The sequence below is a fragment of the Chaetodon trifascialis genome, chromosome 11 (assembly GCF_039877785.1).
Source record: "Chaetodon trifascialis isolate fChaTrf1 chromosome 11, fChaTrf1.hap1, whole genome shotgun sequence".
In the NCBI taxonomy this organism is placed as follows: Eukaryota; Metazoa; Chordata; class Actinopteri; order Chaetodontiformes; family Chaetodontidae; genus Chaetodon; species Chaetodon trifascialis.
The window spans coordinates 26,335,303-26,362,424 of NC_092066.1; the positions used below are offsets into that span (position 1 = coordinate 26,335,303).

The 27,122-nt window shown below is 43.5% G+C and overlaps 1 protein-coding gene across 2 annotated transcripts in view; it reads right to left on the bottom strand.

Annotated features, from left to right (window-relative positions):
* The window catches only part of paxip1 (PAX interacting (with transcription-activation domain) protein 1), a 42,126-nt gene extending 16,207 nt beyond the window's left edge, over positions 1-25,919 (bottom strand). Inside the window, exons 1-13 of one of the 2 annotated variants that reach the window (XM_070974454.1) lie at positions 25,721-25,919; positions 18,750-18,884; positions 18,355-18,398; positions 18,094-18,157; positions 17,619-17,729; positions 17,387-17,462; positions 13,970-14,497; positions 12,616-12,719; positions 11,529-12,411; positions 9,288-9,382; positions 7,212-7,307; positions 6,713-6,850; positions 5,352-5,473 (exon numbers count right to left, since the gene is read on the bottom strand). In XM_070974454.1, coding sequence (XP_070830555.1) covers positions 5,352-5,473; positions 6,713-6,850; positions 7,212-7,307; positions 9,288-9,382; positions 11,529-12,411; positions 12,616-12,719; positions 13,970-14,497; positions 17,387-17,462; positions 17,619-17,729; positions 18,094-18,157; positions 18,355-18,398; positions 18,750-18,884; positions 25,721-25,801 — 2,477 coding nt within the window. In that variant the 5' untranslated portion in view covers positions 25,802-25,919. Of the gene's footprint in view, positions 1-5,351; positions 5,474-6,712; positions 6,851-7,211; positions 7,308-9,287; positions 9,383-11,528; positions 12,412-12,615; positions 12,729-13,969; positions 14,498-17,386; positions 17,463-17,618; positions 17,730-18,093; positions 18,158-18,354; positions 18,399-18,749; positions 18,885-25,720 lie in introns of both variants that reach the window. The other variant, XM_070974453.1, reaches the window with a different exon arrangement.
* Between the last annotated feature and the right edge of the window lie 1,203 nt (positions 25,920-27,122).

The window sequence follows — 27,122 nt, forward strand, 5'->3', positions numbered from 1 at the left end:
AGTTATCGTCAGCCTCCTCTGGAGGTGACGTGGCGCGCAGAGCTGGTGAGACAGAGTCCACCACTGAAACGCTCGCATCTTTAACAGCCCGAGCGGCACTACAGTGATCATAGATGCCATCATGCCTGTCAGCTGTAAGATCGTTCGGAAACGCAGCTTGCGTCCCAACTGAAACTGAGCGAGGCAGCGGTGAAACGCAGCCGCCCTGTGCTCTGACAGACGCGCACGGCTCGAAACAGAGCATATTTCCAAACCAAGGAAAGAAAACCGTTGGCTCGGTGTCAGTGAACTTTTCTGCAGATTTACTGAAAAGCCCAACGCTTGAATGTGCAGGGTCAGTGACAGCTGAGCCGCTGCTCGCTCTCTGGAGCTCGCAATAAGAGCCCAATCGTCCAGATAGGCTAATATGCGAACGCCTCTCTCCCGCAGCGGAGCTAACGCCACCTCGACACATTTGGTGAATGTTCGGGGGGCGAGTGACAAGCCGAACGGCAGAACCAGGTATTCGTAGGCTATGCCCTCGAATGCGAACCTTAGAAACTGCCTGTGGTCCGGGTGTATCGCTATGTGAAAGTAAGCGTCTGTCGGATTGATCGCTGTAAACCAATCTCCTGGTCTGATAACGCTCAGTAGCTGTCTGAGTGTAAGCATCTTGAACCTGTAAGTTCGTAGATACTTGTTTAACACTCGCAAATTTAGAATAGGACAGAGCCCCCCACCCTTCTTCGGAACAACGAAATAGTGGCTGTACCAACCTTTGTTCGTTTCCGAACAACTCGTATCGCTCTTTTGTCCAACAAGCTGTTTATTTCTTCCCTCAGGACTGCTGCCGCTTTGTCTCCTACTACTGTTTTTACTACAGAGCGGAAACGAGGCGGCCGGGCCCCGAACTGTAGACGGTAACCCATGGCAACGGTCCGCTCTACCCAAGGTGAGACTGCACATGCGCGCCACCGAGGGAGGTGAACCGCCAGCCGACTGACCTGCAGCACTGTGGGGGAGGGGCTGTCGCCCTCTGGCGTGCCGGAGGGGAACAGCCACACTGGTCTGCTCCGGCTCATTTGATTTGCAATGTTTTGAGAACAAAACGAAGTCTTTATTGAATTCAATAAATGCACATTTACATTCACACAGTGAACAACAGGCACCATATTTGGGGCACTTGTGTGTGAGGGGGTGTCGTGCTTGGGAGACCGTGTTTGGGGGTGGCAGCGCCTCACGGGACCGGACCCCTGAACGAAACATAAACGCGGCCTCTTTGGCGGCAACAACTGAGGGGCAGCAGCGTCTCCCTGCTGCTGAAGCCCCTCCAGAGTCGATCCTGACGTTAGGACGACTGCTTCGTCTTCCTCCAGGGCGCTGAGCCCTTCTTGAGACCTGGTGGCGGACGCTTGCTCCAGGCTGATGGGCGTGGGTTCTGGCCGGTTGTCTGCTGCTTCACCGGTTATGGCGCCGAAGTCACGGGCGGCGCTGCCCTCTTGGTAGGAGGCAGCGGTGCCGGTTTGTGCAGACTGGCTGGCTGCTTGAGTTTAGTATCCCGTCTGGGGATGATGCTGCTCAAAGCTGCGGTCTGCTTCGTCCTCAGCTCGAATTTAGCCTGGATGGCATCGAGCGACTGACCAAACAGACCCTCAGCCGACACTGGCTCATCCAGATAGACCGCTCTGTCCCGGTCCGAAACATCAGAGAGAGTCAGCCACAGGTGCCTCTGCGCCACAACCGTAGAAGCCATCCCCCTTCCCAGGGAGAGCGCTGCACAGCGGGACACACGGAGGATGTAATCCGTGGCGACTCGGACCTCGTTCAAGAGGGGGGACAGTGGAATGTCGGGAGGCATGAGCGACCCGAGTTCCGCCAGACATATAGCCTGATATGTCTGGAGCATTGTGGCGGAGCTCAGTGCACGGGCCGTGTTCGCCTGCGAACGGTAGATTTTCTCCAGCTGCGACGCGGAGAACCTACAGTGCTTGGACGGGAGCGTGGTGGGACCGCCGACACCGTGATTCTGGGCCGGGGCCAGATAGGCTGCCAGGGACGCCTCCATAGGCGGGAGGTTGACCAAACCAGCCTTCTCAGCTCCATCCAGATCCAAAAACTGACCACAGCACCGTGGCGCGGGTGGACAGCGGTTTGTGCCATGTCGAGGTGAGCTCCGCGACAAAATCAGGGAACATGGGCAGGCTGTTCTTCACGGTCGTCGGTTCGGGGGGAAGAAAAAACCCCGAAAACCGCGACAGTTTCTGAGCCGGTGGAGGAGAGGGCCAAGCCACTTCCAATTTCTCAGCTGCACGACGGCACAGTGAGTGGAAGGACGTGTCGACCTGGTCAACCGGCGCAGCAGCGGCGGCGAACTGACCGACGACAATGGCTCTTGTTCGTCCTCCGACAAACCATGCACGTCCTCCTCGTCATGGTAGCAGGCTAGCTCGGGTAGCGGCTGGCTAGCACCCTCGGAGGGGCCCGGCTCAGACCCCGCTAACCCGTCAGCACACTCCATGTGGTCCGCCCAGCTTTTAATGGGATCTCCGACAAAGAGCTCCTCATCGCCGGACTCGGACGAAGCCGGGTCCTTGGACTCGGAGAGGAGGGGGTCAAGATGCGCAATGGCTGTCTTTCCCAGGACTCTCTCCACAAACTTGACCCGCCTTTCCAGGGTTGAGCTCCGGAGCTGGTGACAGCACTCACACAACTCGGGCTCAGTCAACGCCCTCCTGGCGTGGACAATCCCCAGGCAGACGGGACATGCGTCATGGAAGTCCTTCTCGTGAAGGGAGAAGCCGCACCCCTGAGGACAGGGGCGAACGGAAGACTTCCCCTTCACCTGCTTAGGCTGCGCGCTCATAATGAGACACAATGAGCCAGAGCAAGAAAACAGTGAAATCAGCGCTCCGCGGGTAGCAGCAGCTAACACCAACAGGGGCAGTTAAGCTAATTTCGATACGGCAGAAGCCACAACAAGACCAAGCTAACCAGCAGCAGCTTGTTAGCCTGACTCGATAGAGGTGTTCTCAGCGAGGTGAAGAGCGTAAGAAATGAAGGATGACTGTGGTAGTGCACATATATATGTGCAGGCAGGGCTTCACATACGTCACCACACGTCATCTGCCGTAAAGGCGTGAATAGAGGTGTCTTCAGTCAGGCCACGCGGGGGCGTGATATCCCATACAATATGTGTTGTACCGAGTGAATCGACTGAAAGGGAACCCCACAGATAGGTTATTGCATGAAGAGCTCTCCCTCCACTCTAGATACCACCTCCTTTTTATGTAAACAAGCAGGACCTTTGTGATTGTTCTCAAACTAACACAAAGTCATAGGAGGAGACATTAGCAGCGTTTTTTCCAGCTGGAATATAACTTTTGACCACAAAACAGCAAAGGTAAGACATACTGTATGATTTAGCAAGTTTTTTTTCTGCTACTCTTTGGCTGCTAGCTTGCCAAGTTTTCGTCACACAGTATGGAGGCAGACATGCTTGGTAGAGGCTTTTAGCTGAGTTTCTCCCCGTCATTCTGGTATGCTACAAGTTAGGACTGGTGCTTCTTCGCGTGAGCATTGCCTGTCTGAACTGCGCGCATGTCACGCTGCCCTGCAAAGTGATTTTTAATTAGTCACGGTAATACCGTATACCCAGGGAAAATGTGGGGAAAGTTTGACGGTATCAAAATTTGGATACCGCCCAACTCTAAGGCTGTGTTCCCACCAAACGCGATGAAACAAGATCGCACTGCAAGATTACATACAAAGTCAATGCAAAGACGCGATTTTAAGCGTCATTTTGCCGGATGACGCGATGGACGCGATTGCGTGGCGCGATGGACACTTTGGCCTTGAAAATCGCTCTCATCGCGTTGCCCCATCGCATCATCGCTCGAGTTGAAATAATTGAACTTTTGCAGCGGATTCGCGTGAAGACGCGCCGCGACAGCCTGTCAGCGTTGAGATCGTCATCGATGTGTTGACGTACGGACGTCCTGGTGTTCCCTCGCAAAATGAAACTGCCGGAAACAATGGAGGAGCTGCTCATCGTTGCCGTCACCGCTCACCCAGAGGTTTATGACAGTTCAGCGTAGCATAGCCCCAGTTAGCATAGCTTGCTTTACTAGCATACTTGTCTGGTTCATTCAACAATAGCTGCACTACTTTGTGCAGTACAGGTACAGTGCAGCGATGGTGGTTATTTCAGCCATGAGCCGTTTCTCAATACCAAGTACGCCAAGTTCGGACTTACGAACTATGCAGTTCGGACTGAGCAAGTTCGACTTGGGAGTACAGTCTCTCCAGGACAAGAGAGCGCAGGACTGTCATTGCATGCAATTGGGACGGCAGCGTACTTGATGACGTCACCATCTCAGCTCGTCCGTTAGCAGGACGACACATCTCCGAAAACTTTGGAGCAAATTTTAAACTACGCGCTATCGTGATGAATCGACCACAGATTTTAAGTTTTAACATCCACTTTCTCGCATAAAATAATCTTAAAACCACATTCCGGTCGACAAGAGAATGAAATGGCGGAAGAAATGTTGTTGGGCGGGCTCGTCGCGCAACGCGATGCAGCGTCCAGGGGTTTTTGCACCAGCGTCAAAACTGGAGTGTCTGGCGCGACGCTATTTCATTTGAGGCGCGATTAAATAATTTTCAGCGCATTTGGTGGGAACACACGGTCAAAGGGTTTTTGTACCAGCGAGTGGGGAACGGAGGACGGAGAGCGAGGCAGAGGGCAGGAGGAGGCAGGGAGGAGGGGGGCGGGGGTGTTACGCTATAGGTTCGCAGACTCGTTATTCTCCGCTTTTCTACAATGCTTGGCTGAAACTCCTTCACCATGCTGCTGCATCGTGTTGTCAAACTTGAGTACTGCACGGGCACATTTGCCACAGAACTCACATGTCCGCAGCTTTTTGCGTAGCTCAGAGGGGCGAGTTGTACCAGCGTATTTAGATGTCAAATTGCATACTTGCTACGCAAAAGGTGTACAGGTTGGCAGGTCTGCACCAACAACATACCTGATTTTTTGCACAGGCCAATATGGCTGGATGGCAGAAAACATTCAGAACTGGTATGATACACAACACAAATATTTGTGTTCTTTTTAGAAGCACTTTATCACTGAATATGAGGTTCTACATTGAGGCCTCACTATATAAAACTTTCCAATCTTCAGCACTAATGTGGTATTCTAACATCATGACAAAGACAGATGCACTACATAATGAGTGCAAACTGGTCCTTGTGCTGTTAGAAATGTCTTTGCTGCCTGGTGGTTTGTGTTCCAGTGTGGATCGAGTCTGTTATCCTGACAGCACACAGGTCAGTCGCAAAATGGTATTTGTTTTGGATAACAATCTTACTCTTTACAGATGAGGACAGTATTACTGCGACACAGATATCCTGTGTATCTGGCACCGGCCAGGTAGGCCATCAACTTCAGGTCATCCCGGTCAGCATCCATGAAACCTGTCACTGACATAATCTAAGAGGAAAGACAGAGGAAAGGATAGTGTACAGCAGATGGCAGAAACATAGAATGGTTAAAAAGATGACAGTGCCAGTGGTCAGGACAGTCATTTCCACCATTTTCAAACTGTGTAGATGGAATAAAAGATAAATGATCTAAGTGAGTGCTGGCCTGCCAAGGCTGTCCTGTCACTGATTCTGAATGTCTTCTGTGATTATTCACACATTTCTCTGTGTTGAAAAAAGTTGCTGCTGTTGTTCGCAGTCCGCTGTCAATACCATGATGCCTTAGGTTGAGCTGTAGTTATGAGAAGTTTTATCAATCTGAGGGGCAGAACGAAGGAATGTAATAATGTCAACTGGATGACCTCAACCGCATTAACATTAACGCAACACAGAACTGTCTTCCCTATAAGCATTTGGAATTAAAATCTAACTCCAAGGGCTCTATTTTTGTCCCCACCGCTGGCGGGGCACAGTGGTATTTTCACGCAGCGCAGGCGGGTGCACAGCTTGGTATTTTGGTAAACCAAGGTGCACAGAGGTACGCCAGGAAGGGCATTGCGGAGCAGTACGGGGAGGTGTCGGCATAATGAGCTGGCGGATTTGGATTTTCGGTCCATTTCGGTCCACGAATTCGCCGCCCAGCTTTGTCATTAAGCGAGTATTTGCGGTTACATCAGTTCAAAAAACACCTGACGATCAATAACTTTCCACACTAAACAGATAGGCAGTGTTGAAATAAATTTCGCGAGGCCGTAGATATGGCCACTGCAAGACTGGACCTCCCGGACCAGAACGTCAGTCTCCTCCTGGGAGAAGTTTGGGCATCGGACACTTTCCTGTGTGGGCTCAGTCACAAAACTCAGTCACGAAACTTGCCATGCGCCTCGCCAGCGGTGTTTTTAAAGGTGAGGTAAGGAGCTGGTGTGATTGGTGAAAATTTGACTGGCTGTGTCAAACCCACTCCACGCATTCTCCCCTCCCTCCTTCCAAGTTGCGCCGCTGGGTGGGACTGAGATGAGAAGGGGGAGGAGTTGCGCCAGCAGCGCAGTGCACGAAAATGCCAAAGTCTGCACCGCCATGCCCCATCGGCGAAGTGGACCTGACCTTGCGCTGCGCCTCTATCGAAAATAGAGCCCCGTTTACTTCCTGCTTATGTCACTACAAAAACCCCCCATGTTTAATGGACTGTCCCTCCCCCTCACACATGACTGTGTGAACTGCAGTGGCTGTTTGTGGGAGTTGGACCTACATGCTGAGAGCAAGGCTTCGCTCCAGGAGGGAACGCAAAGGGCAGATGCAATGTCCGATGAGGAGGAACCATCCTCTTCCTCTTAAGGACAGTGTTGAGCCAGTGGGCTGTTACACAGCGCTTCCCCTCTCTGAGTGCCTGGCAGGGAAATCACCACAAACATCAACAACAGTGACAAAGATGACATGTTTTTGGTATATTAAATCAAACTTGGTTAACAGTCTAAGTCCAAATAAACAAAAGGAAGGAGCAGAATAGGTTATCATTCATCATGTTGTTCATGAGCCCTTTCTCCAGCAGTAAATTCAACTTTAAGACACTCAGTCAATCCTCCCTCCTCTCAACATTTTAGTTCATCTTCTATATTGTCTCCCTCTGTTATATGATGACTGACTGCTGTGCGTTTGAGGTGGATATGCGTAGATATGAAGGAGACTGTGACTAATGGCATGTTTTAAAATCCTTACTACAGTTGTGTTCACACAGCACAAAACCTTACCTGTACATACATGTTGCTGACTTGACTCTCACACAGCAGGTGTGTACAACTGCTGGTCAGGGTGGGGTCTACAGCACCTCCACATGCCTGGATGACCTGACGGAGGAAAACTAAAGTAATTCCAATATCCTTTACCATTTTGTCACCATCTTTGTTGCTAAGCAATATTTCTGTGTCTTTTAAAATGCATTTTGACCACTCATAACACTGGGGTTGCATTTATAAAACAGTGTGTATGACCCATATTAAAAGTGCATGTGTACACAAAAGAAAAAATAATGTGTGCCTCAAAAAAATCTACAAACATGTTAAAAACAGTAATGTATAGGGATGGGAATTGATAAGAATTTAACCATTCCGATTCCATTCGCGATTTTGCTTATCGATCCGATTCCTTATCGATTCTCTTATCGATTCTCATTGGGTGAGGAAATAAAGACTACAAATGGGTTTGTTTGCGTTAACTGTCTTTTATATTTTCATCTCTGCACAGAAAATATAACATATACAGTATACACAAATGATGCATGATGTAACTTCAGAATAAACCTAAAAAGTAGGTGAGCTACTTCCCAGAGTAGGAATGAATGAAGCAGAATTACACCGGTTAAAATAACAACATGCAACTCTGACAGAACTCAAATTTCTGATTTTCATTTGAACAGATATGCCAAATAAAATGCAACGAATTAACCTACCGAAATTCAGGGGCATCTACAGCGGCAAAAGGGTGCAAACCTTTCACCACAAATCTAGTGACTGCTCTGTGACATTCCTTTATCCTCATCTCTGTCATTTTACTCATCCCTGCCTCAATGAAAGGAGTGGTTAGAGGTGCGCGAGACCTGCCGGTGCCCGCTGCAGCCTCTGAGCCAGTGTGAGAGCTGGCCTCTGAGCCAGCCTGACTCTGGCATCATCGTCATCTAAATTTGATTGAAGGACATGGAGATGATTCATAACACAACAGACACGGCTTGTAAGAGTTCAACATTACCTTCGGCACTAATAACAGATGATGCCCTGGTGTTTGCTCTGCCGCTAGATTCACAAGCGTCGCTAAGTAGCGTATCAAACACGTGACATTCCTGCAAATGAATTGCATGCTGTGTGGACAAATGTTTTAGCATTTACCCCCTTTGAAGAAATGGAAACTTTTCACATGAAATATAGCCATACTTTAGGGCGTTTCTGCCTCAATGCCATATCGGCTACGTTCTAATCCAAAACAATGCAGAGTGCGTGACGTTATCGCGCATGTGCAAGACAGGCGGAATCGATAAGCAGAATCGTTGACTAGGCAGGCAAACGATTCCAAGGAATTGAGCTACTGGGAGCCAGTTCTCAAAAAGAACCGGCTCTAGATTCCCATCCCTAGTAATGTAACATAAGATGGAAAATCGCAGCTGAAGGGCAGTGTAGCCACCTTGTGGCAGGACACAGTTTACCAGTGGTAAGCAGTTCCCTCAAAGTCCTCCAATTTGAATTACTAGTAGTAACATACACCCCGGGAATATCTGGGGAAGCTTTAATGATATCATAAATTGGATACCCAACCCTAGTCTGTAGAGCTTTGGTCCACATGGGCTGTTCTTAAATGCTCTTTACAATTTGACTCGACTTCTTCAACCAATGGCAATAATATTTGAGTGAGTTACCATACAGTGTGGCCCTCTCCTCTGAGGGTGGAGCATATCCTCCTAACTACCAGTAGTTTAAATTTGTCCTCCATGGAGGATATTTCTAAACCTGAATATCTCCCACCCACTGCATACTACTGAATTAACTCCTTTTGCTATCGACAGAACATTTAGGGCTTTTTAATGATACCAAATGTGAAGGAGTGGGGCTTTGGTACCTTTCTCTTTCTCAATAAGAAAAATGGCGTTACAGGGAACAGTTTATGTGCTTGTAGGCACATTCTCCCATCAAGTCTGTGTTTAGAGAATGTTAATGTGGGAAGTGGCATTCGCCTCTGTCAGGCCCAGTGTTGTGAGTATGCAACAGTTAGAAATGAGACCCCTGGTCAATTATCTCAATTCAAATGAAGATCATTTTGCTCTCATTTGTGTGACTGACCCTTTTCCATGTGGCCAGGAGCTGTTTGTCAGCCATCTGCTCTGGGTAGTCAGCAATCGCAAACACACAGCCCAGCAGGAAGCCGTCCTGTGGAACTGAGAATTAGGAGAGAAAAAGTTACTCAAGTGAAGCTGTAGATTCAAGAAAACCAAGTTAAAAGGGTCCTGCCTTTTAATGTTCTTGCACTAGAACTGAGTTTTCAACCAATTTGAAAGAACACATAGAAACAAAGGTTCTTAAAATTATTTCCAGTGGACCCCGTGACAGATAAATCTTAAAACCTTCTGTAAAACGAGGTCGGTATAGCAGCACAGATAGCAGCTGGCTGATTATCATCCCCGATATTCAACCTTTTTATAATGATCAGATCAGATCTTTTTTTTTTTTTTAATCGATTGCCAAGAAAATTTAAAACTGTGCTAGTGTGGCTTTGATGCTGCCTCTATGTCTGTAGTCTCCACTCTGTGGTGTCAATGTCCCACCCAGGGTTTATGTCAGTCATGTGGGTTTCACATGTAGCTGTCTGGCAGAGAAACATATCGATGGCCAAAATGTACAGTGGGAAATATGCCAAATAAATGAATACATTAATTAATAGCAGATCAAATATGCTTACTATTGTATAACCTATAAGATATGTTGCCAAGACAACTTAAATATAAACATACTACACACAAATCTGGTTTTGCCTCTGCTGTTGATACACTGAGAGATTCATTGAGTGTTTGGTCATATGACTATTCATGACACAAGACTCAAAAGCTGTATAACTCAGCACCAGCCTGCACTTTGGTTCAACAGCAGTCAACCCAACACAAATCTGACATGTCGAGTGAAAAAAAAAAATACACTGGCAGGAGAAGTTCTATAGTGAAGAGATGAAAAGGTGGAGGGAAATGACTAAATGTTCTGCACCACCTGTGAGGGGACACTTACAGAACACAGTCCTCTGACCACATATCAGCTATTCATTTAACACAACAGCAAAGTGGCCAACTGTGATAACACAAACCTGTCCAGAAGAGACACAAGTATCTGCTGAGTCATTTATCACAGAACAAAAAATGACATCCCATGCCATCAGTCTGTTAAACTGAAATTTCTGAAAGACCAATTCATACAAGAAACAAAAACGATGTTTGAATATTCCTTCTTAAACAAAACCATTGGGTCGAATGCCTTTGAGTATCTATTTTTGGGCATTGCATCCATAAGAGAGGGGGGAGGAAATCTGGTCACTTTTCATCTCATTATGAACCCTATTTTCTCATGGTTTTTGTCCCCAAGTGACTAATGGAGACAACAATTTTTGATTTTTTTTTCCAGTATTGAATCAGAGTGCTACAGCCAGTAGCGACAATTTTTTTTTATACAAGCTATTAATTTTCACAATCAAATGTATGGATTTTTTATTTTTTTTAACAATTTAAATATGAATTCAAATGGAGAATATTTGGTGACAGCCCTAACACACACCTTTCAAAATATATGTCCAGAAGTTGTTCTAGATGGCTGGAACTCTGGAATATCACTGGCCGTATTGGAGGCAAAGAAAAATTTTAAAAAGTCAACATAAACTCTGGTCCCAACCACAACACAATCTGATTGGCTATGCATCATGAGTAATTTCCTATCAGTACTGAAGGCAACTGTGCCACAGACCGGCAATGAGGATCTTCTGTGTTTCTGTGTTTCAAAAGTAAGGTGCAGATATTTCTGAACAAACAAAAACACCACAATCTTCTCATTTACATCTATTACAACAAACACATCCAGTTTCCAAATCACACTACTGACAATGCTCAATGGAGGCGAAAGCAATGGCTTTTTAATCAGGCACTCTTCCAGCAGAGTCCCTGAATAGTGCACTTAGAATAAAGCAATAAAAGTAAACTACAATGAACTCACCAGCCGTGTCCATTTCGAGTGAGTGAAGTTTCAGCAATTTATAATAAAATAAGCTGTTGCTAAGCAACTCCGCTTCCTGCACCATGATCTGATTTAAGTTTTAGTAGTTTTGTTTATTTTTGCTTATTACTTTTAAACCTTTTTGGAGAGTTATTCATTTATCTGGCATTTCAGTTAACTTTATAAGAAATACTCCGATAGCAGTCAGTCCAACATTGTGGTCCAGACTCACACTAAATTTTCACTCTAGACCAATGTGTTAGTGACCAGTATAAAACAGTATGGCCCAGAGTGACCATAATCACCCACCACGCTGACCGTGGGTATACTCACTGTCCTGTCCAGGCTCATGTCCAAACAACTGGGAGATGTGAGTAGGCTGCTGGAGCTGAGGCTGCAGTGTTGTCTGCTGCTGCTGCTGCTGCTTCTGCTGCTGCTGCTGCTGCAAGGCCTGTTGGTTCTGATGCTGCAGAGCCTGTTGCTGATTCTGCAGGTGCTGCTGCATCTGCTGCATGTGTTGCTGTTGTTGTAGGAAATGCTGCTGCTGCTGCTGTAGGTGCAACTGCTGTTGATTTTGCTGTTGCTGCTGTTGTTGTAACATCTGCATGCGTTGCTGCTGTTGGAACTGCTGGAGCTGTTGCTGCAGCGCCTGTTGCTGCTGCAGCTGTTGTAAACCAGGCCGTAGGAGCTGCTGGGGTCGCAGCTGCTGCTGGGAGAAGGCATGTTGTTGTTGTTGTTGTTGTTGTTGTTGTTGTTGTTGTTGCTGCTGCTGCTGCTGCTGCTGCTGTGGTGGCTGCTGCTGCTGCTGCTGCTGTGAAAACATTTGCTGTTGGTGCATTTGCTGTTGTTGCTGCAGAAATTGTTGCTGCTGTTGGGGCAACTGTGGGAAGCCTTGTTGTTGTGCAACCTGTGACTGTTGCTGTTGATGATGTTGCTGTTGGTGATGTAGCTGCATCATCTGATGCTGCTGCTGGAGGTGCATCATGGGATGCTGTGGTTGCTGTGGTAACTGTTGGTGTTGTTGCTGAGCAGCCTGCTGAGCAGCCTGCTGTGACTGTTGCAGTAACTGTTGATGCTGCTCAGCTGTGAGGGGCTGGCTGACCATTTTGGACTGATTGAGCACAAGTGGGTTGGTACTGTTAGAGGTCTGAGCATGGCTCTGACTGGTCTGCTGCTCCAGTGGTTTTGTCTGATTGGCTGTCAGATTCTGAATGATCTGCAATAGAAAAAGACAAAGAAGAAGTTTAAATGTAGAAAAAAACACTGATGCCAGTATTGTCATCTTAATGTCATCACTCATCCATAATCATAAAAATATTAAAAACAGTATTAGAAGTTGCCTCAGTTACAGCATGCAGGGAAAACTGAGTCAGAGCACCGCTCGTATAAACTGGTGAGGAGAACCATTGAGATTTCTTACATGTGTTACATTGGCAGGTCGGTTGGCTGGCTGTATGTCAGAGTTGTTTGTGATGTTGCGGAGGGTTCTAGCAGCTGGGCTCCACCCAGGGATGCCCTCTGGAACTGATACACCTAAGCAGAAACAAGTAAAATCTTCATCAACAGGATACTGGGTTACAAATAAATAATAAACAAATAAGAAAAAAATCTTTTTATAAGGAATCTTTGGGACCTTTGGCAGCTGGGATGACTTTTTTCTTTGGCACAGTCTGTGTCTACACCACCAGCTCATCTCTCACTTTAATCTACGTAGCTCTGTCTGCATGCAGGCTCGTGTCTCAGCTGTGTCTCATGGTCATGAACAAAATCTGAAGCAATTATTTATGCTTTAAATCTATTTCTCGAAGACACACAAATATGAGGCTGATGCCCGATAAAAAGGCACCAAATAAATATATTTATCTACATTTGCAGTTTAGGCAGAGTGTGCTGCTCTGTTGACAAAGCTAGAGACAGAGACAGCCCACATGTCCCATCATGCCTAGCGCTGGACTGAGTAGTTTGTTATGTTTGATATTTTGTGTTCAAAAACACAAAGGTTACTTTTTGTAAGTGTTTGTAATGTGTCTGTTCAGAACCTGGTGGTTTATCTAATAATCATTTTTGGGCTGGTTTACAGTTTTAGCCATCAGTGAGGTGGCCATCCACACTGGCATTCCACTGGCACCTCTTCCTACTCCCACCACATCCTGGCGATGAAATCACCTCTCCACGACCTACAGTGGGTTAGGGTTAGGGCCAACCAAAGGCTGGCTGACATGAAAATAGAAACTACCCTATCCAAGATCTCACTGTGAAGACATGCATTGGCATTGTAGTTTTGGAGACAGTTTTGGTTGGTTGAGGTGAGAAATCAGCTGCAGTATTATTGAAATTGATGACACTTCAGGAAAGCCTAAAATAAAACTGAAAGATACTTTGAATTTTTGTACCAATGTTACCATTAAATTTTTGACATATTTTATTGAAATTATGCAGTTATTACTGAGTGTGTTATTGTTTACTTTGGCTTTCCCAAAGCGGAAACCGGCTAAGCCTCACCTTGCAGACAGCAAAATAAATCAAATTAGCAGTTTCATACGACACACTATAAAAACAGCATGCAGTGTGTTGTACACCATTGCTGTGTACAATGGTAGTAAGTATTAGGTCATTTCAAATACAGCCCAAGTATTCAGACTATCTTCAGAACCTGTCAGATGGCTGTTAGCACACAGCACAGTAAGGTCTTTAATGTACTGTACGTCTAATGGTGATAAACAACTATGTGCAGCCCTGTGGAGGAGTTGTATGAACTTTCCTGACATACTGACCTTGCTGTGTGGAGTGACTGATGGCAGCAGCAGCAGAGCGAGCCTCTGCTGGCATGGCTCCTCCGCTGCCCGGTGCAGGAGGCACAGTGGCACACAGGTTGATTAGCCCACTGCCTGCAGCTGACACTGGATCTTTGCTGCCAGGTGGCCCAACCCGCCGTCTTGGTGTGCCAGTCGGAATCGGGGCAGTCGGTGTGGAGACTTCAGCAGGTGTCCAGTTGAGGTTGGCGCCCTCCTTCTCTGTGGAAAAGTCATCATCAGAGTCATCAAACATGCGTTCACTGCGGCGCTCAGGTTTGCGGGGGGAGGTCGGCGAGACAGAGTTCAGTTTTTTGGGTCCTGGTCGTCTGCGGGGGCTGGACTCTTCACCAGACGAGCCACCACTGGACAGCCGGGATCGTCGGGGGCTATAGCTTCCATCTGAATGGGAGTGCTGGTCATATGACTCTGCTTCGCTCTCCTCCTCATCCTCAGGCTCCACATACGTGAGTCTGGGGTGATAGAGTCCCTCATCCTTCCTGTTTTTGTCTGTAAAGGGTGGAAAGATAGAATGAGACACATCTAATGTGCATCAATTGGCTGATTTATATTTGATCACAGTAATGACTTTCTACTCCATTTTTTTCTTGGAAAAAAAATATATATATATATACATATATATGTATATTAATATATAAGTGCTGTCAAAAACATCGCGTTATTAAGACTTTAACGCAAATCAACTTTAACAGCGTCATTTTTTTATCACGAGATTAATGCTCTTTGTGACCTAGAGTTTTTTATAAGCTGTGGCCACTGCTAGTAACGTAAGACAAAACTACAGGATCCGGTTGTAAACCGGAAACAAAACAATAGGCATGACCCACACGTGTTTGGTCTTGCCTGCTCGCAAGCTGTAATAGAGTGACTACCAGTTTGTGTGGATGTCAAGTGCAAAACGCTGAATTGGATGCGATTCAGCGCAACAAGATTCTGAATGGAAAGGTTAGTTTCAAAAAGTTGCCAGATGGGTCAACTGACAAGACCAAAGTTATCTGTGTGTATTGTTGGTGTGAACTGAATTATCACCGTAGCTCATCCAGTCTGAAATACCACTTGATGGTAGGGCTGGGCGATAAGGCTGAAAACTCTATCACGATATAAGTGTTTTATATCGGTCGATATCAATAATTATTGATATTTTGTATGACCTATTTAAAATAAGGACCAGGAGAAAAATACATTCAATTTAAACATTTTTATTTTAAATTTAACCTTCCTCTGATTATAATCCCCTCAGCTATTAGGGCAGAGAGGAAAGGAAATGTCAACACAACCATGGAAAACACTCAAATAATAAATGTAAATGAGAGTGTAAAAATGTAAACAGAGAGAAACCTGAGAACTTTTTTTTTCTGCAGGTTTAGTGCCAGGAAGTTCACAAGCTGATTCACCTTCTGGTGAATAAAATGTTTTCAAATATGTGCAGTGTTTTGTAAACATAGCAGAAACTGAGGTAGACTTGACATCTGTAACATACTAACAAACAAACAAACATGACTTGGCCAATAATATTGGCCGATATTTGGCATTTTTTTCAATAATTGGCATCGGTCATTTTTTACAGTTTTCGATGACCAATAAAATTAATGTATTTTAAAACACGCTTCTTTCACTCTAATGCAGCCGTCTCTCCATCTGAAGTAACCACTCTTGACTGTGTAACAATGTCCCGCCCACAGCCCTCACTGATTGGCTACATGGCCCTCACTGATTGGCTACATGGCACAAGTGAGTGAATCTGCTAATGTCTCCTCCTATGACTCTGCATTAGTTTGAGATCAATCACGAAGGTCCTGCTTGTTTACATAAAAAGGAGGGGGTTTCTAGAGTGGAGGGAGCGCTCTTCATGCAATAACCTATCTCTGGACTTACTTCCTTCTGGATCGTCATTGGTGTTTCTATGGTGAATATGGGTGGGTCGCTGAGCTATTGACCGGCGTAACCATGCAGTTAGTTTCACCGCTCTGTCTCGTGAACGAGCAGAGCACTCACAGAGGACTCTGCTGAGCAGCCCAAAGTGTTATTTTACAGTTTTATTTGCATTTCGTCCTTTTATGAGAGCTAAGAACAATAGCAAGCAGAAAAAAGGCTGAAAAAGCATTTTCAACACAGGAGTTTCTCCATATTTACTTGGATGAGATAACGGTACTCTGCCCAGACGCGCCAATATGAGCGCCTGGACATACCTGTGTTAAAACATCTGTAAAACTGCTCAGGTTCATTTTTTTAGCATGTAATTTTGCACAGTCACCTTTTTCTCGAGTAAAAATTCAACCAGATACATTGAACAGAGTGGACTTCATTTTTGTTATGACGATGCTACAATTATGTTCAACCCCTATAGACCTATATGCACAGCATTTTTTTAATGACGGTAATGAAACTGATACCGTTGCTATTTTTAGATACCGCGGGATATCTTATTACCGGATTACCGCCCAACCCTAGTATCGGTCCTGAAAAATCCATATCGGTCGATCTCTAATCTCACTAATGGTTACAACTTAAAACCACCACAATAATGACAACTATCAACATAAACAAGAGGGAAAACCAATGCAACAAGAGACATACTACTCATATATCATTTCAACATGAATAAAATGTCTTTTACATTTCCAATTGGTGACGGTCCACATGTCCTAACAAACGGGGGGAACCCCAGTCCCTTATCTGATTATGGACCCTAATTTCCCATTTTTTTTGTGCTTCAGTGACTATGAGGCCAAATTTTGACATTGGTTCAGTATTGAGTGAGAGCACTGAGGAAAACAAACCTTCCCGTCCATCATGCATGCATTCAGTGAATCTGCTGCAAATATTAAATTTCATTATCTACATGTTTTACAATTCAAATAAATTTAGAATATTCATTGACAGCCCTGCACATTAAGCTACATCTGTTTAGAACAAACTTTATTCATCCGGTCAATCATCAAGGTAGGGTCACTACTCAGTGTAATGACAGCAAACACAAGCAAACAGCAACCAAGTCACCATGAATGTTCCCAGATTAATGTCTCCACTAACACTTCCACTGTACAGATGTCATGAAATTATATTTTCACTAAAAGAAGTTAAAACAATTTACCGATTACAGAATTGTCGATAATTTTGCTGTCAATTGATGAATTTTCTATTCAGCACTACAGAGTAGAGCTAGTACCATTCGTAAATGTAATTTACAGAAAACGAACTGGCAATTTTCAGTCAATGAATCATTTCAGTCACTTTTCAAGCAAAACTGCCAAATGTTCTCTGGCTGCAGCTTCCTCTTGGTGAAAATTGTATGATTCTACATCAGCTACATGTACAAAAGACCAACCAATCTATGCTAACTACAAATACAGATTGGACTGACAGCACTAACATTACCTTTAACAGAATCTGTTATCCAGTCTGGGGTAACAATCTTGATGCCAGGGTGTTTCAGCGCACACTCAAACTTGGCCTGGAGGGAAGAAAATGCAACCAAAAAATACAATGTATAATTAGAAGTGCCCATAAAGATAAACATGGCAATTTCCCTTGACAGACATTTTTAGCAATAACATGCAGAGTGAAACCAGTAAAGAGGTGAAGACGACACACAAAGCATGCACTTTACCCCCTTTGGTTCCTTCACCACTAAGTGGGTAACCTTCTTGTTGAGGTTAAGCTGACAGTCCCCTCCATAGAAGGTAATGTAAGCCCACAAAGCATTGAGATCCTCTGGAAGCTGTGTGCAAACACACACACACACACACACACACACACACACACACACACACACACAAATTCATACACAATGATGAGCTTAAGATTTTAGACTAGTCATGTCTCTCAAAGGTAATAACTGTCCATCCAAGGCCAAAGGTAAGCCGGCGTCCTCCTTTTCCATGCTTTCCTCCAAATGCCAATGAGTAAAGCAGCATTGAACGCACCTTTTCTATCAATACATGTCCCAACTACAGAATAATTCAACTGACCTCTCCTGTCTTAATAAATCTCAAAATTCCACTACATGTGCATGTAGAAAGCTTGAAAAGAATAAAATGGATTTCTTGAAGACAGCTCACACACATATACTCATACACACTCACCCTGGGAAGACAAACTGTTACACCAAAGAATATCTGTCCTGACTCTGGGGAGAATCCAGTTACTCTACAGTGTTCATGGTTATGGAAAAACACAGCAGGTGTGGCATTTTGATAAATTCCAAACATTCTATAATGCGTTCTTCATTTCTGGAATTCTAAACATTAACATTGTGCTCTTATTACCAATGCTACAGTTTATTTCAAAACATGCTGAAATGACACCAGTTTGAGATATTTTGGACTGCGTTGGTGGAAGGATACGGTAACAGGTCTCCACATCTGACTGAGAGGATCACCCAGGATGGCTGGAAAACATGAAGAGGAAAAGTAAGTTCATGCTTGATATTTAGTTCTTCATATGAGAAGACAGTTTATATTTCAAATGACAGTTCTGTTCGACAGACTGACTGTTCTGACTCTTTTTTAACTCAGCTGTTGTTTCAGTTGTTGTTTGTATGGAAGTTTCACATAAAAGAAGAAAATAATCAAATGTGATGCAGTGTGGTACGTTATGGTATGAAACCATTTCGCAATTAAATTCACATAACAATTTCTATACCTTGACATAAAATGACATTTATGTCAAAAAATGACAAATGATTACAGCCATACTGTGCATCCTTTGTGCAAACATAATCTGGCATAACCCTCCTTACCTTTACAACAGGCAGGTCAAAAACCTCCCTGGATTCGCCCACCTCAGGGTTGTCCCCATCTTCTGCAATGATGTGAGTGGCCAGAGCATTGTAGGACACTTCCTTCCCTTTCCCTGCTTTCAGCAGCTGCACCACCTTGAATATCAGCAAAGGTTTCCGTCAGACCAGACCATTTTAAACAGTGATGATAACACGAGTGAACACTGGCCAAGAACCATAAAAGGTAAAGATCACAGCAAGAGAAACCAGGGTTGCCCAAAACAAATTTTTTGTTCTGCTTCAGACACAGACACACACACACACACACACACACACACACACACACACACACACACACACACACACACACACAAAGAAAAAAAAAAAGTCTGTGACCAGAATTCCTCCCATTTGTGAAACTCTGCAATATCAGAGATTATTTATTTTGTAATGTTTAGGTATGTGGAATTTAGAAAAGAAATGTCTATGTCGACATAATATACAAGCAGTATGTCTCTTGTATTGGTTTTCCCTCTTATGGACATAATACATAAAAATACATATTTTATTTATTTTTGTTTTGTTTTTGGGAGGAATAATCTAATGCCACTTTTGGCCAATTCAGCCCTAATTGGGACCACAAACATATTTTTATTAGATCATTACACTGTTATATTTTATCAGGTGCAAAAACAAATAACACGATGTCTGCATTATATATCGGTCTTGTTTTCTAAACATAAGCAGAATTCGCAACTGAAAAGCCAAACTGATCGACCACTAGAATCGATCAAGCACGGTCACAGAATTCTGACAATTCTTTTTTGTGATAATTTAGTTTAGTGGTTCTGACATCATCTTGTAAAGTTGACTGAAAAACTGAAATTATTAGCTGGTTCCTCACTTGAACGAGGCATCCATAGAAACCCATGTACTGTACAGCACCAAAGAGACATGGAAGAATAGAAACATAGAACTAGAGCTGGGCGATAAAACAATAGTGATATGTCTCGCGATAGACACATCATCAATATCAATAAAAAATTCGTTCGGAAGAAACCTGAAGTTGCAAAGCGAGGTTGGTTGCATGAACAAACGCACTTGCTCTCTGGTAACCGAGCAACGTAGGGAGTAATCGCTAATCAGTGAGAGAGACACGCTAACACGCCAATCATGTAACAGTATCATGTTCGGTTGCGCCATCTCGTTGTCTCATCTTTGATGCTTCGCGAGGACCAAGATGAGAAATAGAAAGTGAGTCCTGCAGCGAGCAAAACTATCGATAAAACAGGGAAAGTCAGCTCGCCAGTATGGCAGTTTTTTGGATTTCATAAGTCGGACCGTAGTCAGACCAATGTGGTCTGTAACCTATGCAAGACTGTTGTCCCCACCAAGACCAGTAACACCACAAACTTGTTTAACCACCTTGGCCGCGCTCACTTTTTGGAGCGCAGCTGTATTCGCCAACATCCGCCAACTGCAGCACCACCACACAAGCAGCAGACCGCCATGCAGAGGTATCTGCTTCAGTGCCTGATGACAAATCATCTAAAAGGCACGAAGACATAACGGAGGCAGCGGCATATCATATAGCTAAAGACATGCTTCCACTGAGCACTGTGGAGAAGCCAGGTTAGCTGAGGGGATCAGAGGAAGGTTAAATTTAAAATAAAAATGTTTAAATTAAATGTATTTTTCTCCTGGTCCTTATTTTAAATAGGTCATAAAAATATCAAAAATTATCGATATCGACCAATATAAAACACTTATATCGCAATAGAGTTTTCAGCTATATCGCCCAGCCCTACATAGGACCCATCTTAGATGTAGTACAGCCAGTGCTAAGATTGAAATGTGAAAAGATGCCTCACTTCTGAAAGAAAAAGAAACAGCAGTGAGAGTGGTTTTCACCAGACAAGTTCACAAAATGAAAAATTAAATTGTGCATTACAGGGCAGGAATTATACCACAGTCCAACAGCCAGTGCTGTGGCTGCTCCAGTGTGCAGCCATGATGCCCCTTCTACCACACGACCAGTTTGGCATGCCCTGTCTTCAACTGGCCGTTCTGTCTTTAAAATAAAGTTGTGGATTTCCTCATTCGAAACTACATGTGACGCAGCAAATGCACAAACTCACATTTCCCAGTATTTCCATCATCATGCTGGACATCAACAGTAGAGCAAAATTTCTCCCAGTCACACAGAAAGCTAGGCCGCTAGGTAACAATGAATGTTACGTGATAAGTACGAGCAGCTAAACACTACACAGTGTAAGCGTTAATGCATATTTTTTGTTTACAAGCATTTTGCTGCATAGTGTTAGCTAACTACCAATGATATTGATAGGTACGCATCCTGCGTTAAAATCTGAAAGGACACAGTAAACTGACTATTGACACGCTCAGAGGACACACCCTGGTTTTTCCCTGATGCTATACGGTGAATTGAAAGTAGGGATAGACCAATTATCAGCCGATATTTAGCATTTTTCCGATTATAGGCATCGGCCGTTTTTTCTACCGATAACCAATAAAATTAATTAATGTATTTTAAAACGCGCTCCTTTGGCTCTGACGCAGCCGTCTCTCTGCCCGAAGTCACCACTCTTGGCTGTGTAACAATGTCCCGCCAACAGCCCTCACTGATTGGCTACATGGCACAAGTGAGTCAGTAACAGCCAATCGACACTGAATCCTCTACATGCAGCGCCACAGACAAGGAGAAGCAGACAACTGCTCCAGTTATCCAGTAGAGATAAGGCGACAGAGTTAGTCGAAGTTGCAATAAAAACCCTCTATGATGAAGTTTTAAAAACACCACAACCTTATGATTAATTTCAGTGATAACATACAAGCCCAGAGTTGACATTTCACCGACCTACTTGTCAAATCACATCAAGCATACGACTTTGCAAGATAAAGGCTGAATCCCATTTCACCCCTTGGCCCTACCCCTCCGTTTTGCGCGTTCACGTGGAGGGGTAGGGGTGTCCCAATTCCCATTATGACGGAGGGGTAGGGGGAAGTGGTAGGGCTATGTACCCCTCCAAACGGAGATTTTTCCGAGGCACACTCCAAATGGAGGGGTACGACAGATTTCTCAGAATGCCTTGCAAGACCGGTATTTTCTCCATGAATGAAGTTTTAAAATGTACGAAAACCACTTTATTGTCTATTTTAACGTTGTTTCAATGTGTAGTGGTCATTTTCCTCGTAAAAAAAACCCCCGAAAAAAATCGAGAGTCGTCAAGGCTTCAGTTACGTGGTTACCGTTGCCAGGCTGAATGCCACTAGCGGTGCTCTGTGGGCAGCCCTGATGATAATCTGCAGTGATAACGTTATCTATAATAACTTTGGCAACCTCGCTGCTGGTATTCAGTTACATTGATAGCGTTGTGGGATACAACATGCAGGAATGTCATACACAAATCGAATGTGACGGTAGCATTAGCTTGTCGCATCTGCCTACGTAAGAGGCAGCGGCGACTACTGATGACGTACGCGATTGTCGAAGGGGTGTCCCAATTCGGAGGGGTTGACTTTCGGCTAAGGGGTAGGGGTAGAAAAGAGAAATGGGATTCACCCAAATAGTGTCACGCACCAAAAAAAAAAAAAAAAAAAAAAAAAACATAACCAAGTGAACATGACCTGAAGCTCCTTACTTAACAATAATTTAAAAAAAAAGACAAAACGACATACCGGTAGATAGACCACAGCAAGTATAAGGGAGGAAAACCTGCTGAATTCCGCTGTTTGGCTCTGGAGATGAAACTGTTCACAACTTCAACAAGGCGCATTTCATACCGTCTACAACTCACGTGTGTAATGAAGCCTTTATTGTTTGCATTTACAGTTGCTAAGTGCCTTATTCTTATTTATGTAATACGACACACAGTTCTAAGCACAAGAGCTTACATCGAGCCTACTGTTCCGAGATTCAGAATATGTCTTTATTTCTCTAAATATATATAAATAAATATAAAAATAAATGAGGACCTATAAGTGAAAAACTCTGGGAACCCCTGAAAGTTTAATCTTTATTTACTCATTATGCTGTTTTATGTAAAAATTTAACTACTAAAGGAGCCAATGTTCCTGCCACCCTCTTTATTGGTTTGCTCTTCATCATTAAGGGAAAGGGAAAGGAATCATTAATCATCACTTTTTGTTTTAAAATAATTAAACTTAAAGGCATTTCGATTAAGATTTTGTGTTTGTGTTATTTTACAAAAAGTTAAGATCTTTTTTTTCAGTGTACACAAAACAACAAACAGTATACTGTATTCATTCTAGTCCCAGGTGGGTTAATCTAAATTTTGACACCAATATTTTCATTTTTACTGCAAATGAATATCGGTTCTAAATATCGGCTATCGGTTTCGCTCGATTATTAAAAATCAGTATCGGCCCTGAAAAATCCATATCAGTCAATCTCTGGTCTATTTTGATGATCGACACCTCCATTGACCAGTCAGAGTCAAGAGATTCCAGGGGCAGGGCCCAAATTCACTATAGTAACACCAATGACGATCCAGAAGGAAGTAAATCCAGAGATAGGGATCGCATGAAGAGCGCTCCCTCCACTCTAGAAACCCCCTCTTCTTTATGTTAACAACCAGGACCTTCATGATTGATCTCAAACTAACGCAGAATCATAGGAGGAGACATTAGCAGCATTTTTTCGAGCTGGAATATAACTTTTGGCCACAAAACAGCAAAGGTAAGACATACCTGTATGATTTAGCAAAGTTTTTTCTGCTACTGATTGGCTGCTAGCTCACAGTTTCTGTTGCACAGTGAGGAGGTAGACATCTTCGTGATCATCAGACTCTCTGCTTTCCTCGGCTTGTGTGGTTTGCATGAAGTGGTGAAATAAAGTCGACATACGCTATTTTCGTCTTTTTGTTACAAGACATGCTTGCAGCTAAGGTGGTGGAGCAAATTGCTCATGTTGCTGCCTCCGGTGACAACTGTAGCCTGACCAAAAAAACAGCAGACACGGCTCCTGTTTTTGGCACAAGTTCTTCTGTGTCATCATGTTCTACTAGTTCTGCAGCTTCGATTTCAGAACTTTCAATGTCTGTCCCATCCATCTTCACCATAACGTAACACCAGAGCACTACAGTTTACCCTCACCACGCCCCACACCATGCCTGTTTTGAAGCGCAATGGTCCCGTCTGAAAAAGTGTTCCGCGGGGCAAAGTTCTGGACATTGTGTAATCACATACACCGGTTAGGCAGTACATTAAAAATTCATATCATAACAAAAATATACACCGGTAGTTGGTGTGAACCGGTATACCGTCCAGCCCTAGTTTGGTGTAATATTTTCACTGGAGAGTGCAGGGAGCTTCTCTTTAATTCATACTGTATGTACATGTTTTTACATTTTATTACTGCCACAGAAACACAAGGTAACTGCCATTGACTGTGGTTTGTTATTGGTTTTATTAATGGCTTAGCTGCAGTCTAATAATGTGTGTTCTTGATGTGTGTTCGTACTGATTACTGACAGTGGCTGATCAGGCTGATTATCAGCTAATTGTACTCAGTTTCTGACAGTTTCTTGCCCTTTGTGTGCCTGTTTTTACACTACTTTCCTATACATGACGTGCTTAATAAAGTTATTAATGACTCATGTTGAAACTCAAAAGCTCTGCATTCCCATAGTCCTTTTTTGTCTTTCTTTTAAGGAGTAACATTAATATTTATTCACCCAAAAACAGCTCATATTTCCATGCATAATATGACCCCTTTCTGTCAGCTGCTTTGTGTCTGCAGTGTATCTAGTGAAAAGAAGAGACTAGTAGTCTCATCTTGTGAAGTTTCTCATCAGTGTGTTTAATGTTTAACATGTAAAAAATATTTTAAGTCATTGTTGTGACTTCTTAGAATCTCACTCTTAAATACTAATAGTTGCATGGCTGTTGAAACTTAATCTTCATCACCTTCAGTCCATTTATAGTCTGCATTTTATCATTAAAATAAAACAATAAAAGTTCGTGTGAGTTGCTAACATTTAAAAAGGCAAATCAGACAGCATTTTGTGGAAAAGTCAAACACATCACTTTTTGCAACTGAACCACTGGTTTTGGTTGCGATGCCCCTTTAAATTTGTATTTATCAAAGTTCAAAGTGGCATTTCCATAAAAATGACTTATTTCCAGGCCTGATTTTACGTCTACAAGTTTACATTTTTCTACGCTCTGATGTTCTTATTTCATTTGAGCAATAACATCACAGCGGTGTTATCACTGCCTTCCTTTATTACCAAAATCACATTACTCGATCGGACATATCAGTTCATTCCACGCATCTGCTGTGTATAAACACGCTCCTAGACAGGCGCGACTGGGAGCCACTATTTGGCAGGAAGTAGAGCTCTGTGTCACAGGTCTCCAGCACCAGCGAGTGAAATAGCAATGATACATGCGCAGTAAGGAGCGCCCAATTCAGCAAGATATTGATAGTCACAGGTTGATGCAAAATAACACCGTGCATAATCCTGTTCACCTCGGAGCTTCGCTACACGTCAGAACAGCACAGTAACAGTACTGAGGTTGTTGAACAGTCGTGGTTTTAAAAAAGCAAGCTATCAAACGCCAGTTTTGTTACAAGCTTAGAAAGCCCCGTGACAGGTAAACCGGAGGCTCTTAGCTAGCAGCTATCCATCTGTGCAACTACGAAACTCATAGCTAATGCTAAAGGGCTGTATAAGAGTGCAGTGCTAGGTAGCTTCTGCACAAAATATTGAGTCCAGAAGAGTATCACAAACTACAAACACAATCTCTCACACAACTTTACAAGGCATAATATAGTGTTCGCCACAACACCAACCAAAGTGCAAGCTCATTGTTTTTCATGTAGCATGTCAGTCAGTCAGTTAGCTAGCTAGTTAGCTTGTCCTGGAGTACTCTATTTATTTTGAATGGTGCTAGCAAGTTAGCATGCTACCAAGTTAGCTGCAAGAAGCTAACGACCAGAGCCTCACCTTTTGGTCAATGTCCCCTACCACGTAGAATTTGACATCTTTGAAAAGTTCATCGGAAGCCTTGCTTTCCTCTTCAGACATGATTGTCCATTAATGTTATAGGATTCTATATTTTAAAACCAGTCAAAAGCTAAAACAGTAAGACGTCTGCGTTACAGCAGCTGGCTTGGAGCGTACAGTAAACCGGGGACACTCGAGCGCCAAATCGCTGAGCGCGCCTTGGACTACAGCATTCTGAAATACTGAGGGGGGTCTCTTATTTTTTGTTGTTGTTTATTCATTGTATTTTATCTTTTCTAACTCTATGATGCACGGTATTGTCTAATGTTACTCTATGTAGAAGAAAATTCGAAAACTACGAATATGAGAGGACTATAAGGTCAGCAATTTATACATTTATATTCTGATGGACATATAATCCCCCTGTAATATGAAAGTGAATGGTTCTATCTAAACGTGCAACCTAGATTATCGCAACCAGACAGTGACTTGAGGACATTTCAATATTTCATGTCATTTACAATCCAAACCAAAAAGTGAACATCAGAAAATTTAAAGTAATTTCTTGTGTAAAAGCGTTTGAGCATTCAGCGCCCAATTCAGCAAGATATTGATAGTCACAGGTTGATGCAAAATAACACCGTACATAATCCTGTTCACCTCGGAGCTTCGCTACACGTCAGAATAGCACAGTAACAGTACTGAGGTTGACATTTCAATATTTCATGTCATTTACAATCAAAACCAAAAAGTGAACATCAGAAAATATAAAGTAATTTCTTGTGTAAGAGCGTTTGAGCATTCAGACATAGCATTCCAATGGTCATCTTGGGGTAAAATGCAGCTGGAACAAAATGTAACATTTCATTCTCATTATGGTGATAAGAATTAGAAGTAATAAAAAAAATAATAAATTGGAAGTGCTGGAAAAATATTGCTGAAATGGTAATTGAATATTATGCATATATAGGTCTATATTGTTGAGAAAACAGTCACTAATATCAGAATAAGATTTGATTTTTATTATTGTTCTATTCTTCATTATTATTCAATACCACTAATTTTGTCAATACCATCCTTATACAGAAGAAGCAGGTGGAGGGCCTGGAGCATAGCTAATTCACACATACTCTGTCATACTATTGAGAATGGATTTTATGTCATTAATTTCGCCTTCAGGAAACTGATTTACAAGTTCTCTACGGTGGCAGTACCTGCAGAATGTCTACAATGGTCACTCCTTTCAATTTGTGGGTCTCAAGAGGAACAAAATTCTCATTGGACACAATATCTATGAATTCAAAACAGAAAATGTTTGATTTTATAAGGATCCGCTTCTTTGACAGCAGTCACAGGTTTGAGTTAACGTTGACAAGTCTGAATCAGTTTCCAAGTATTATAA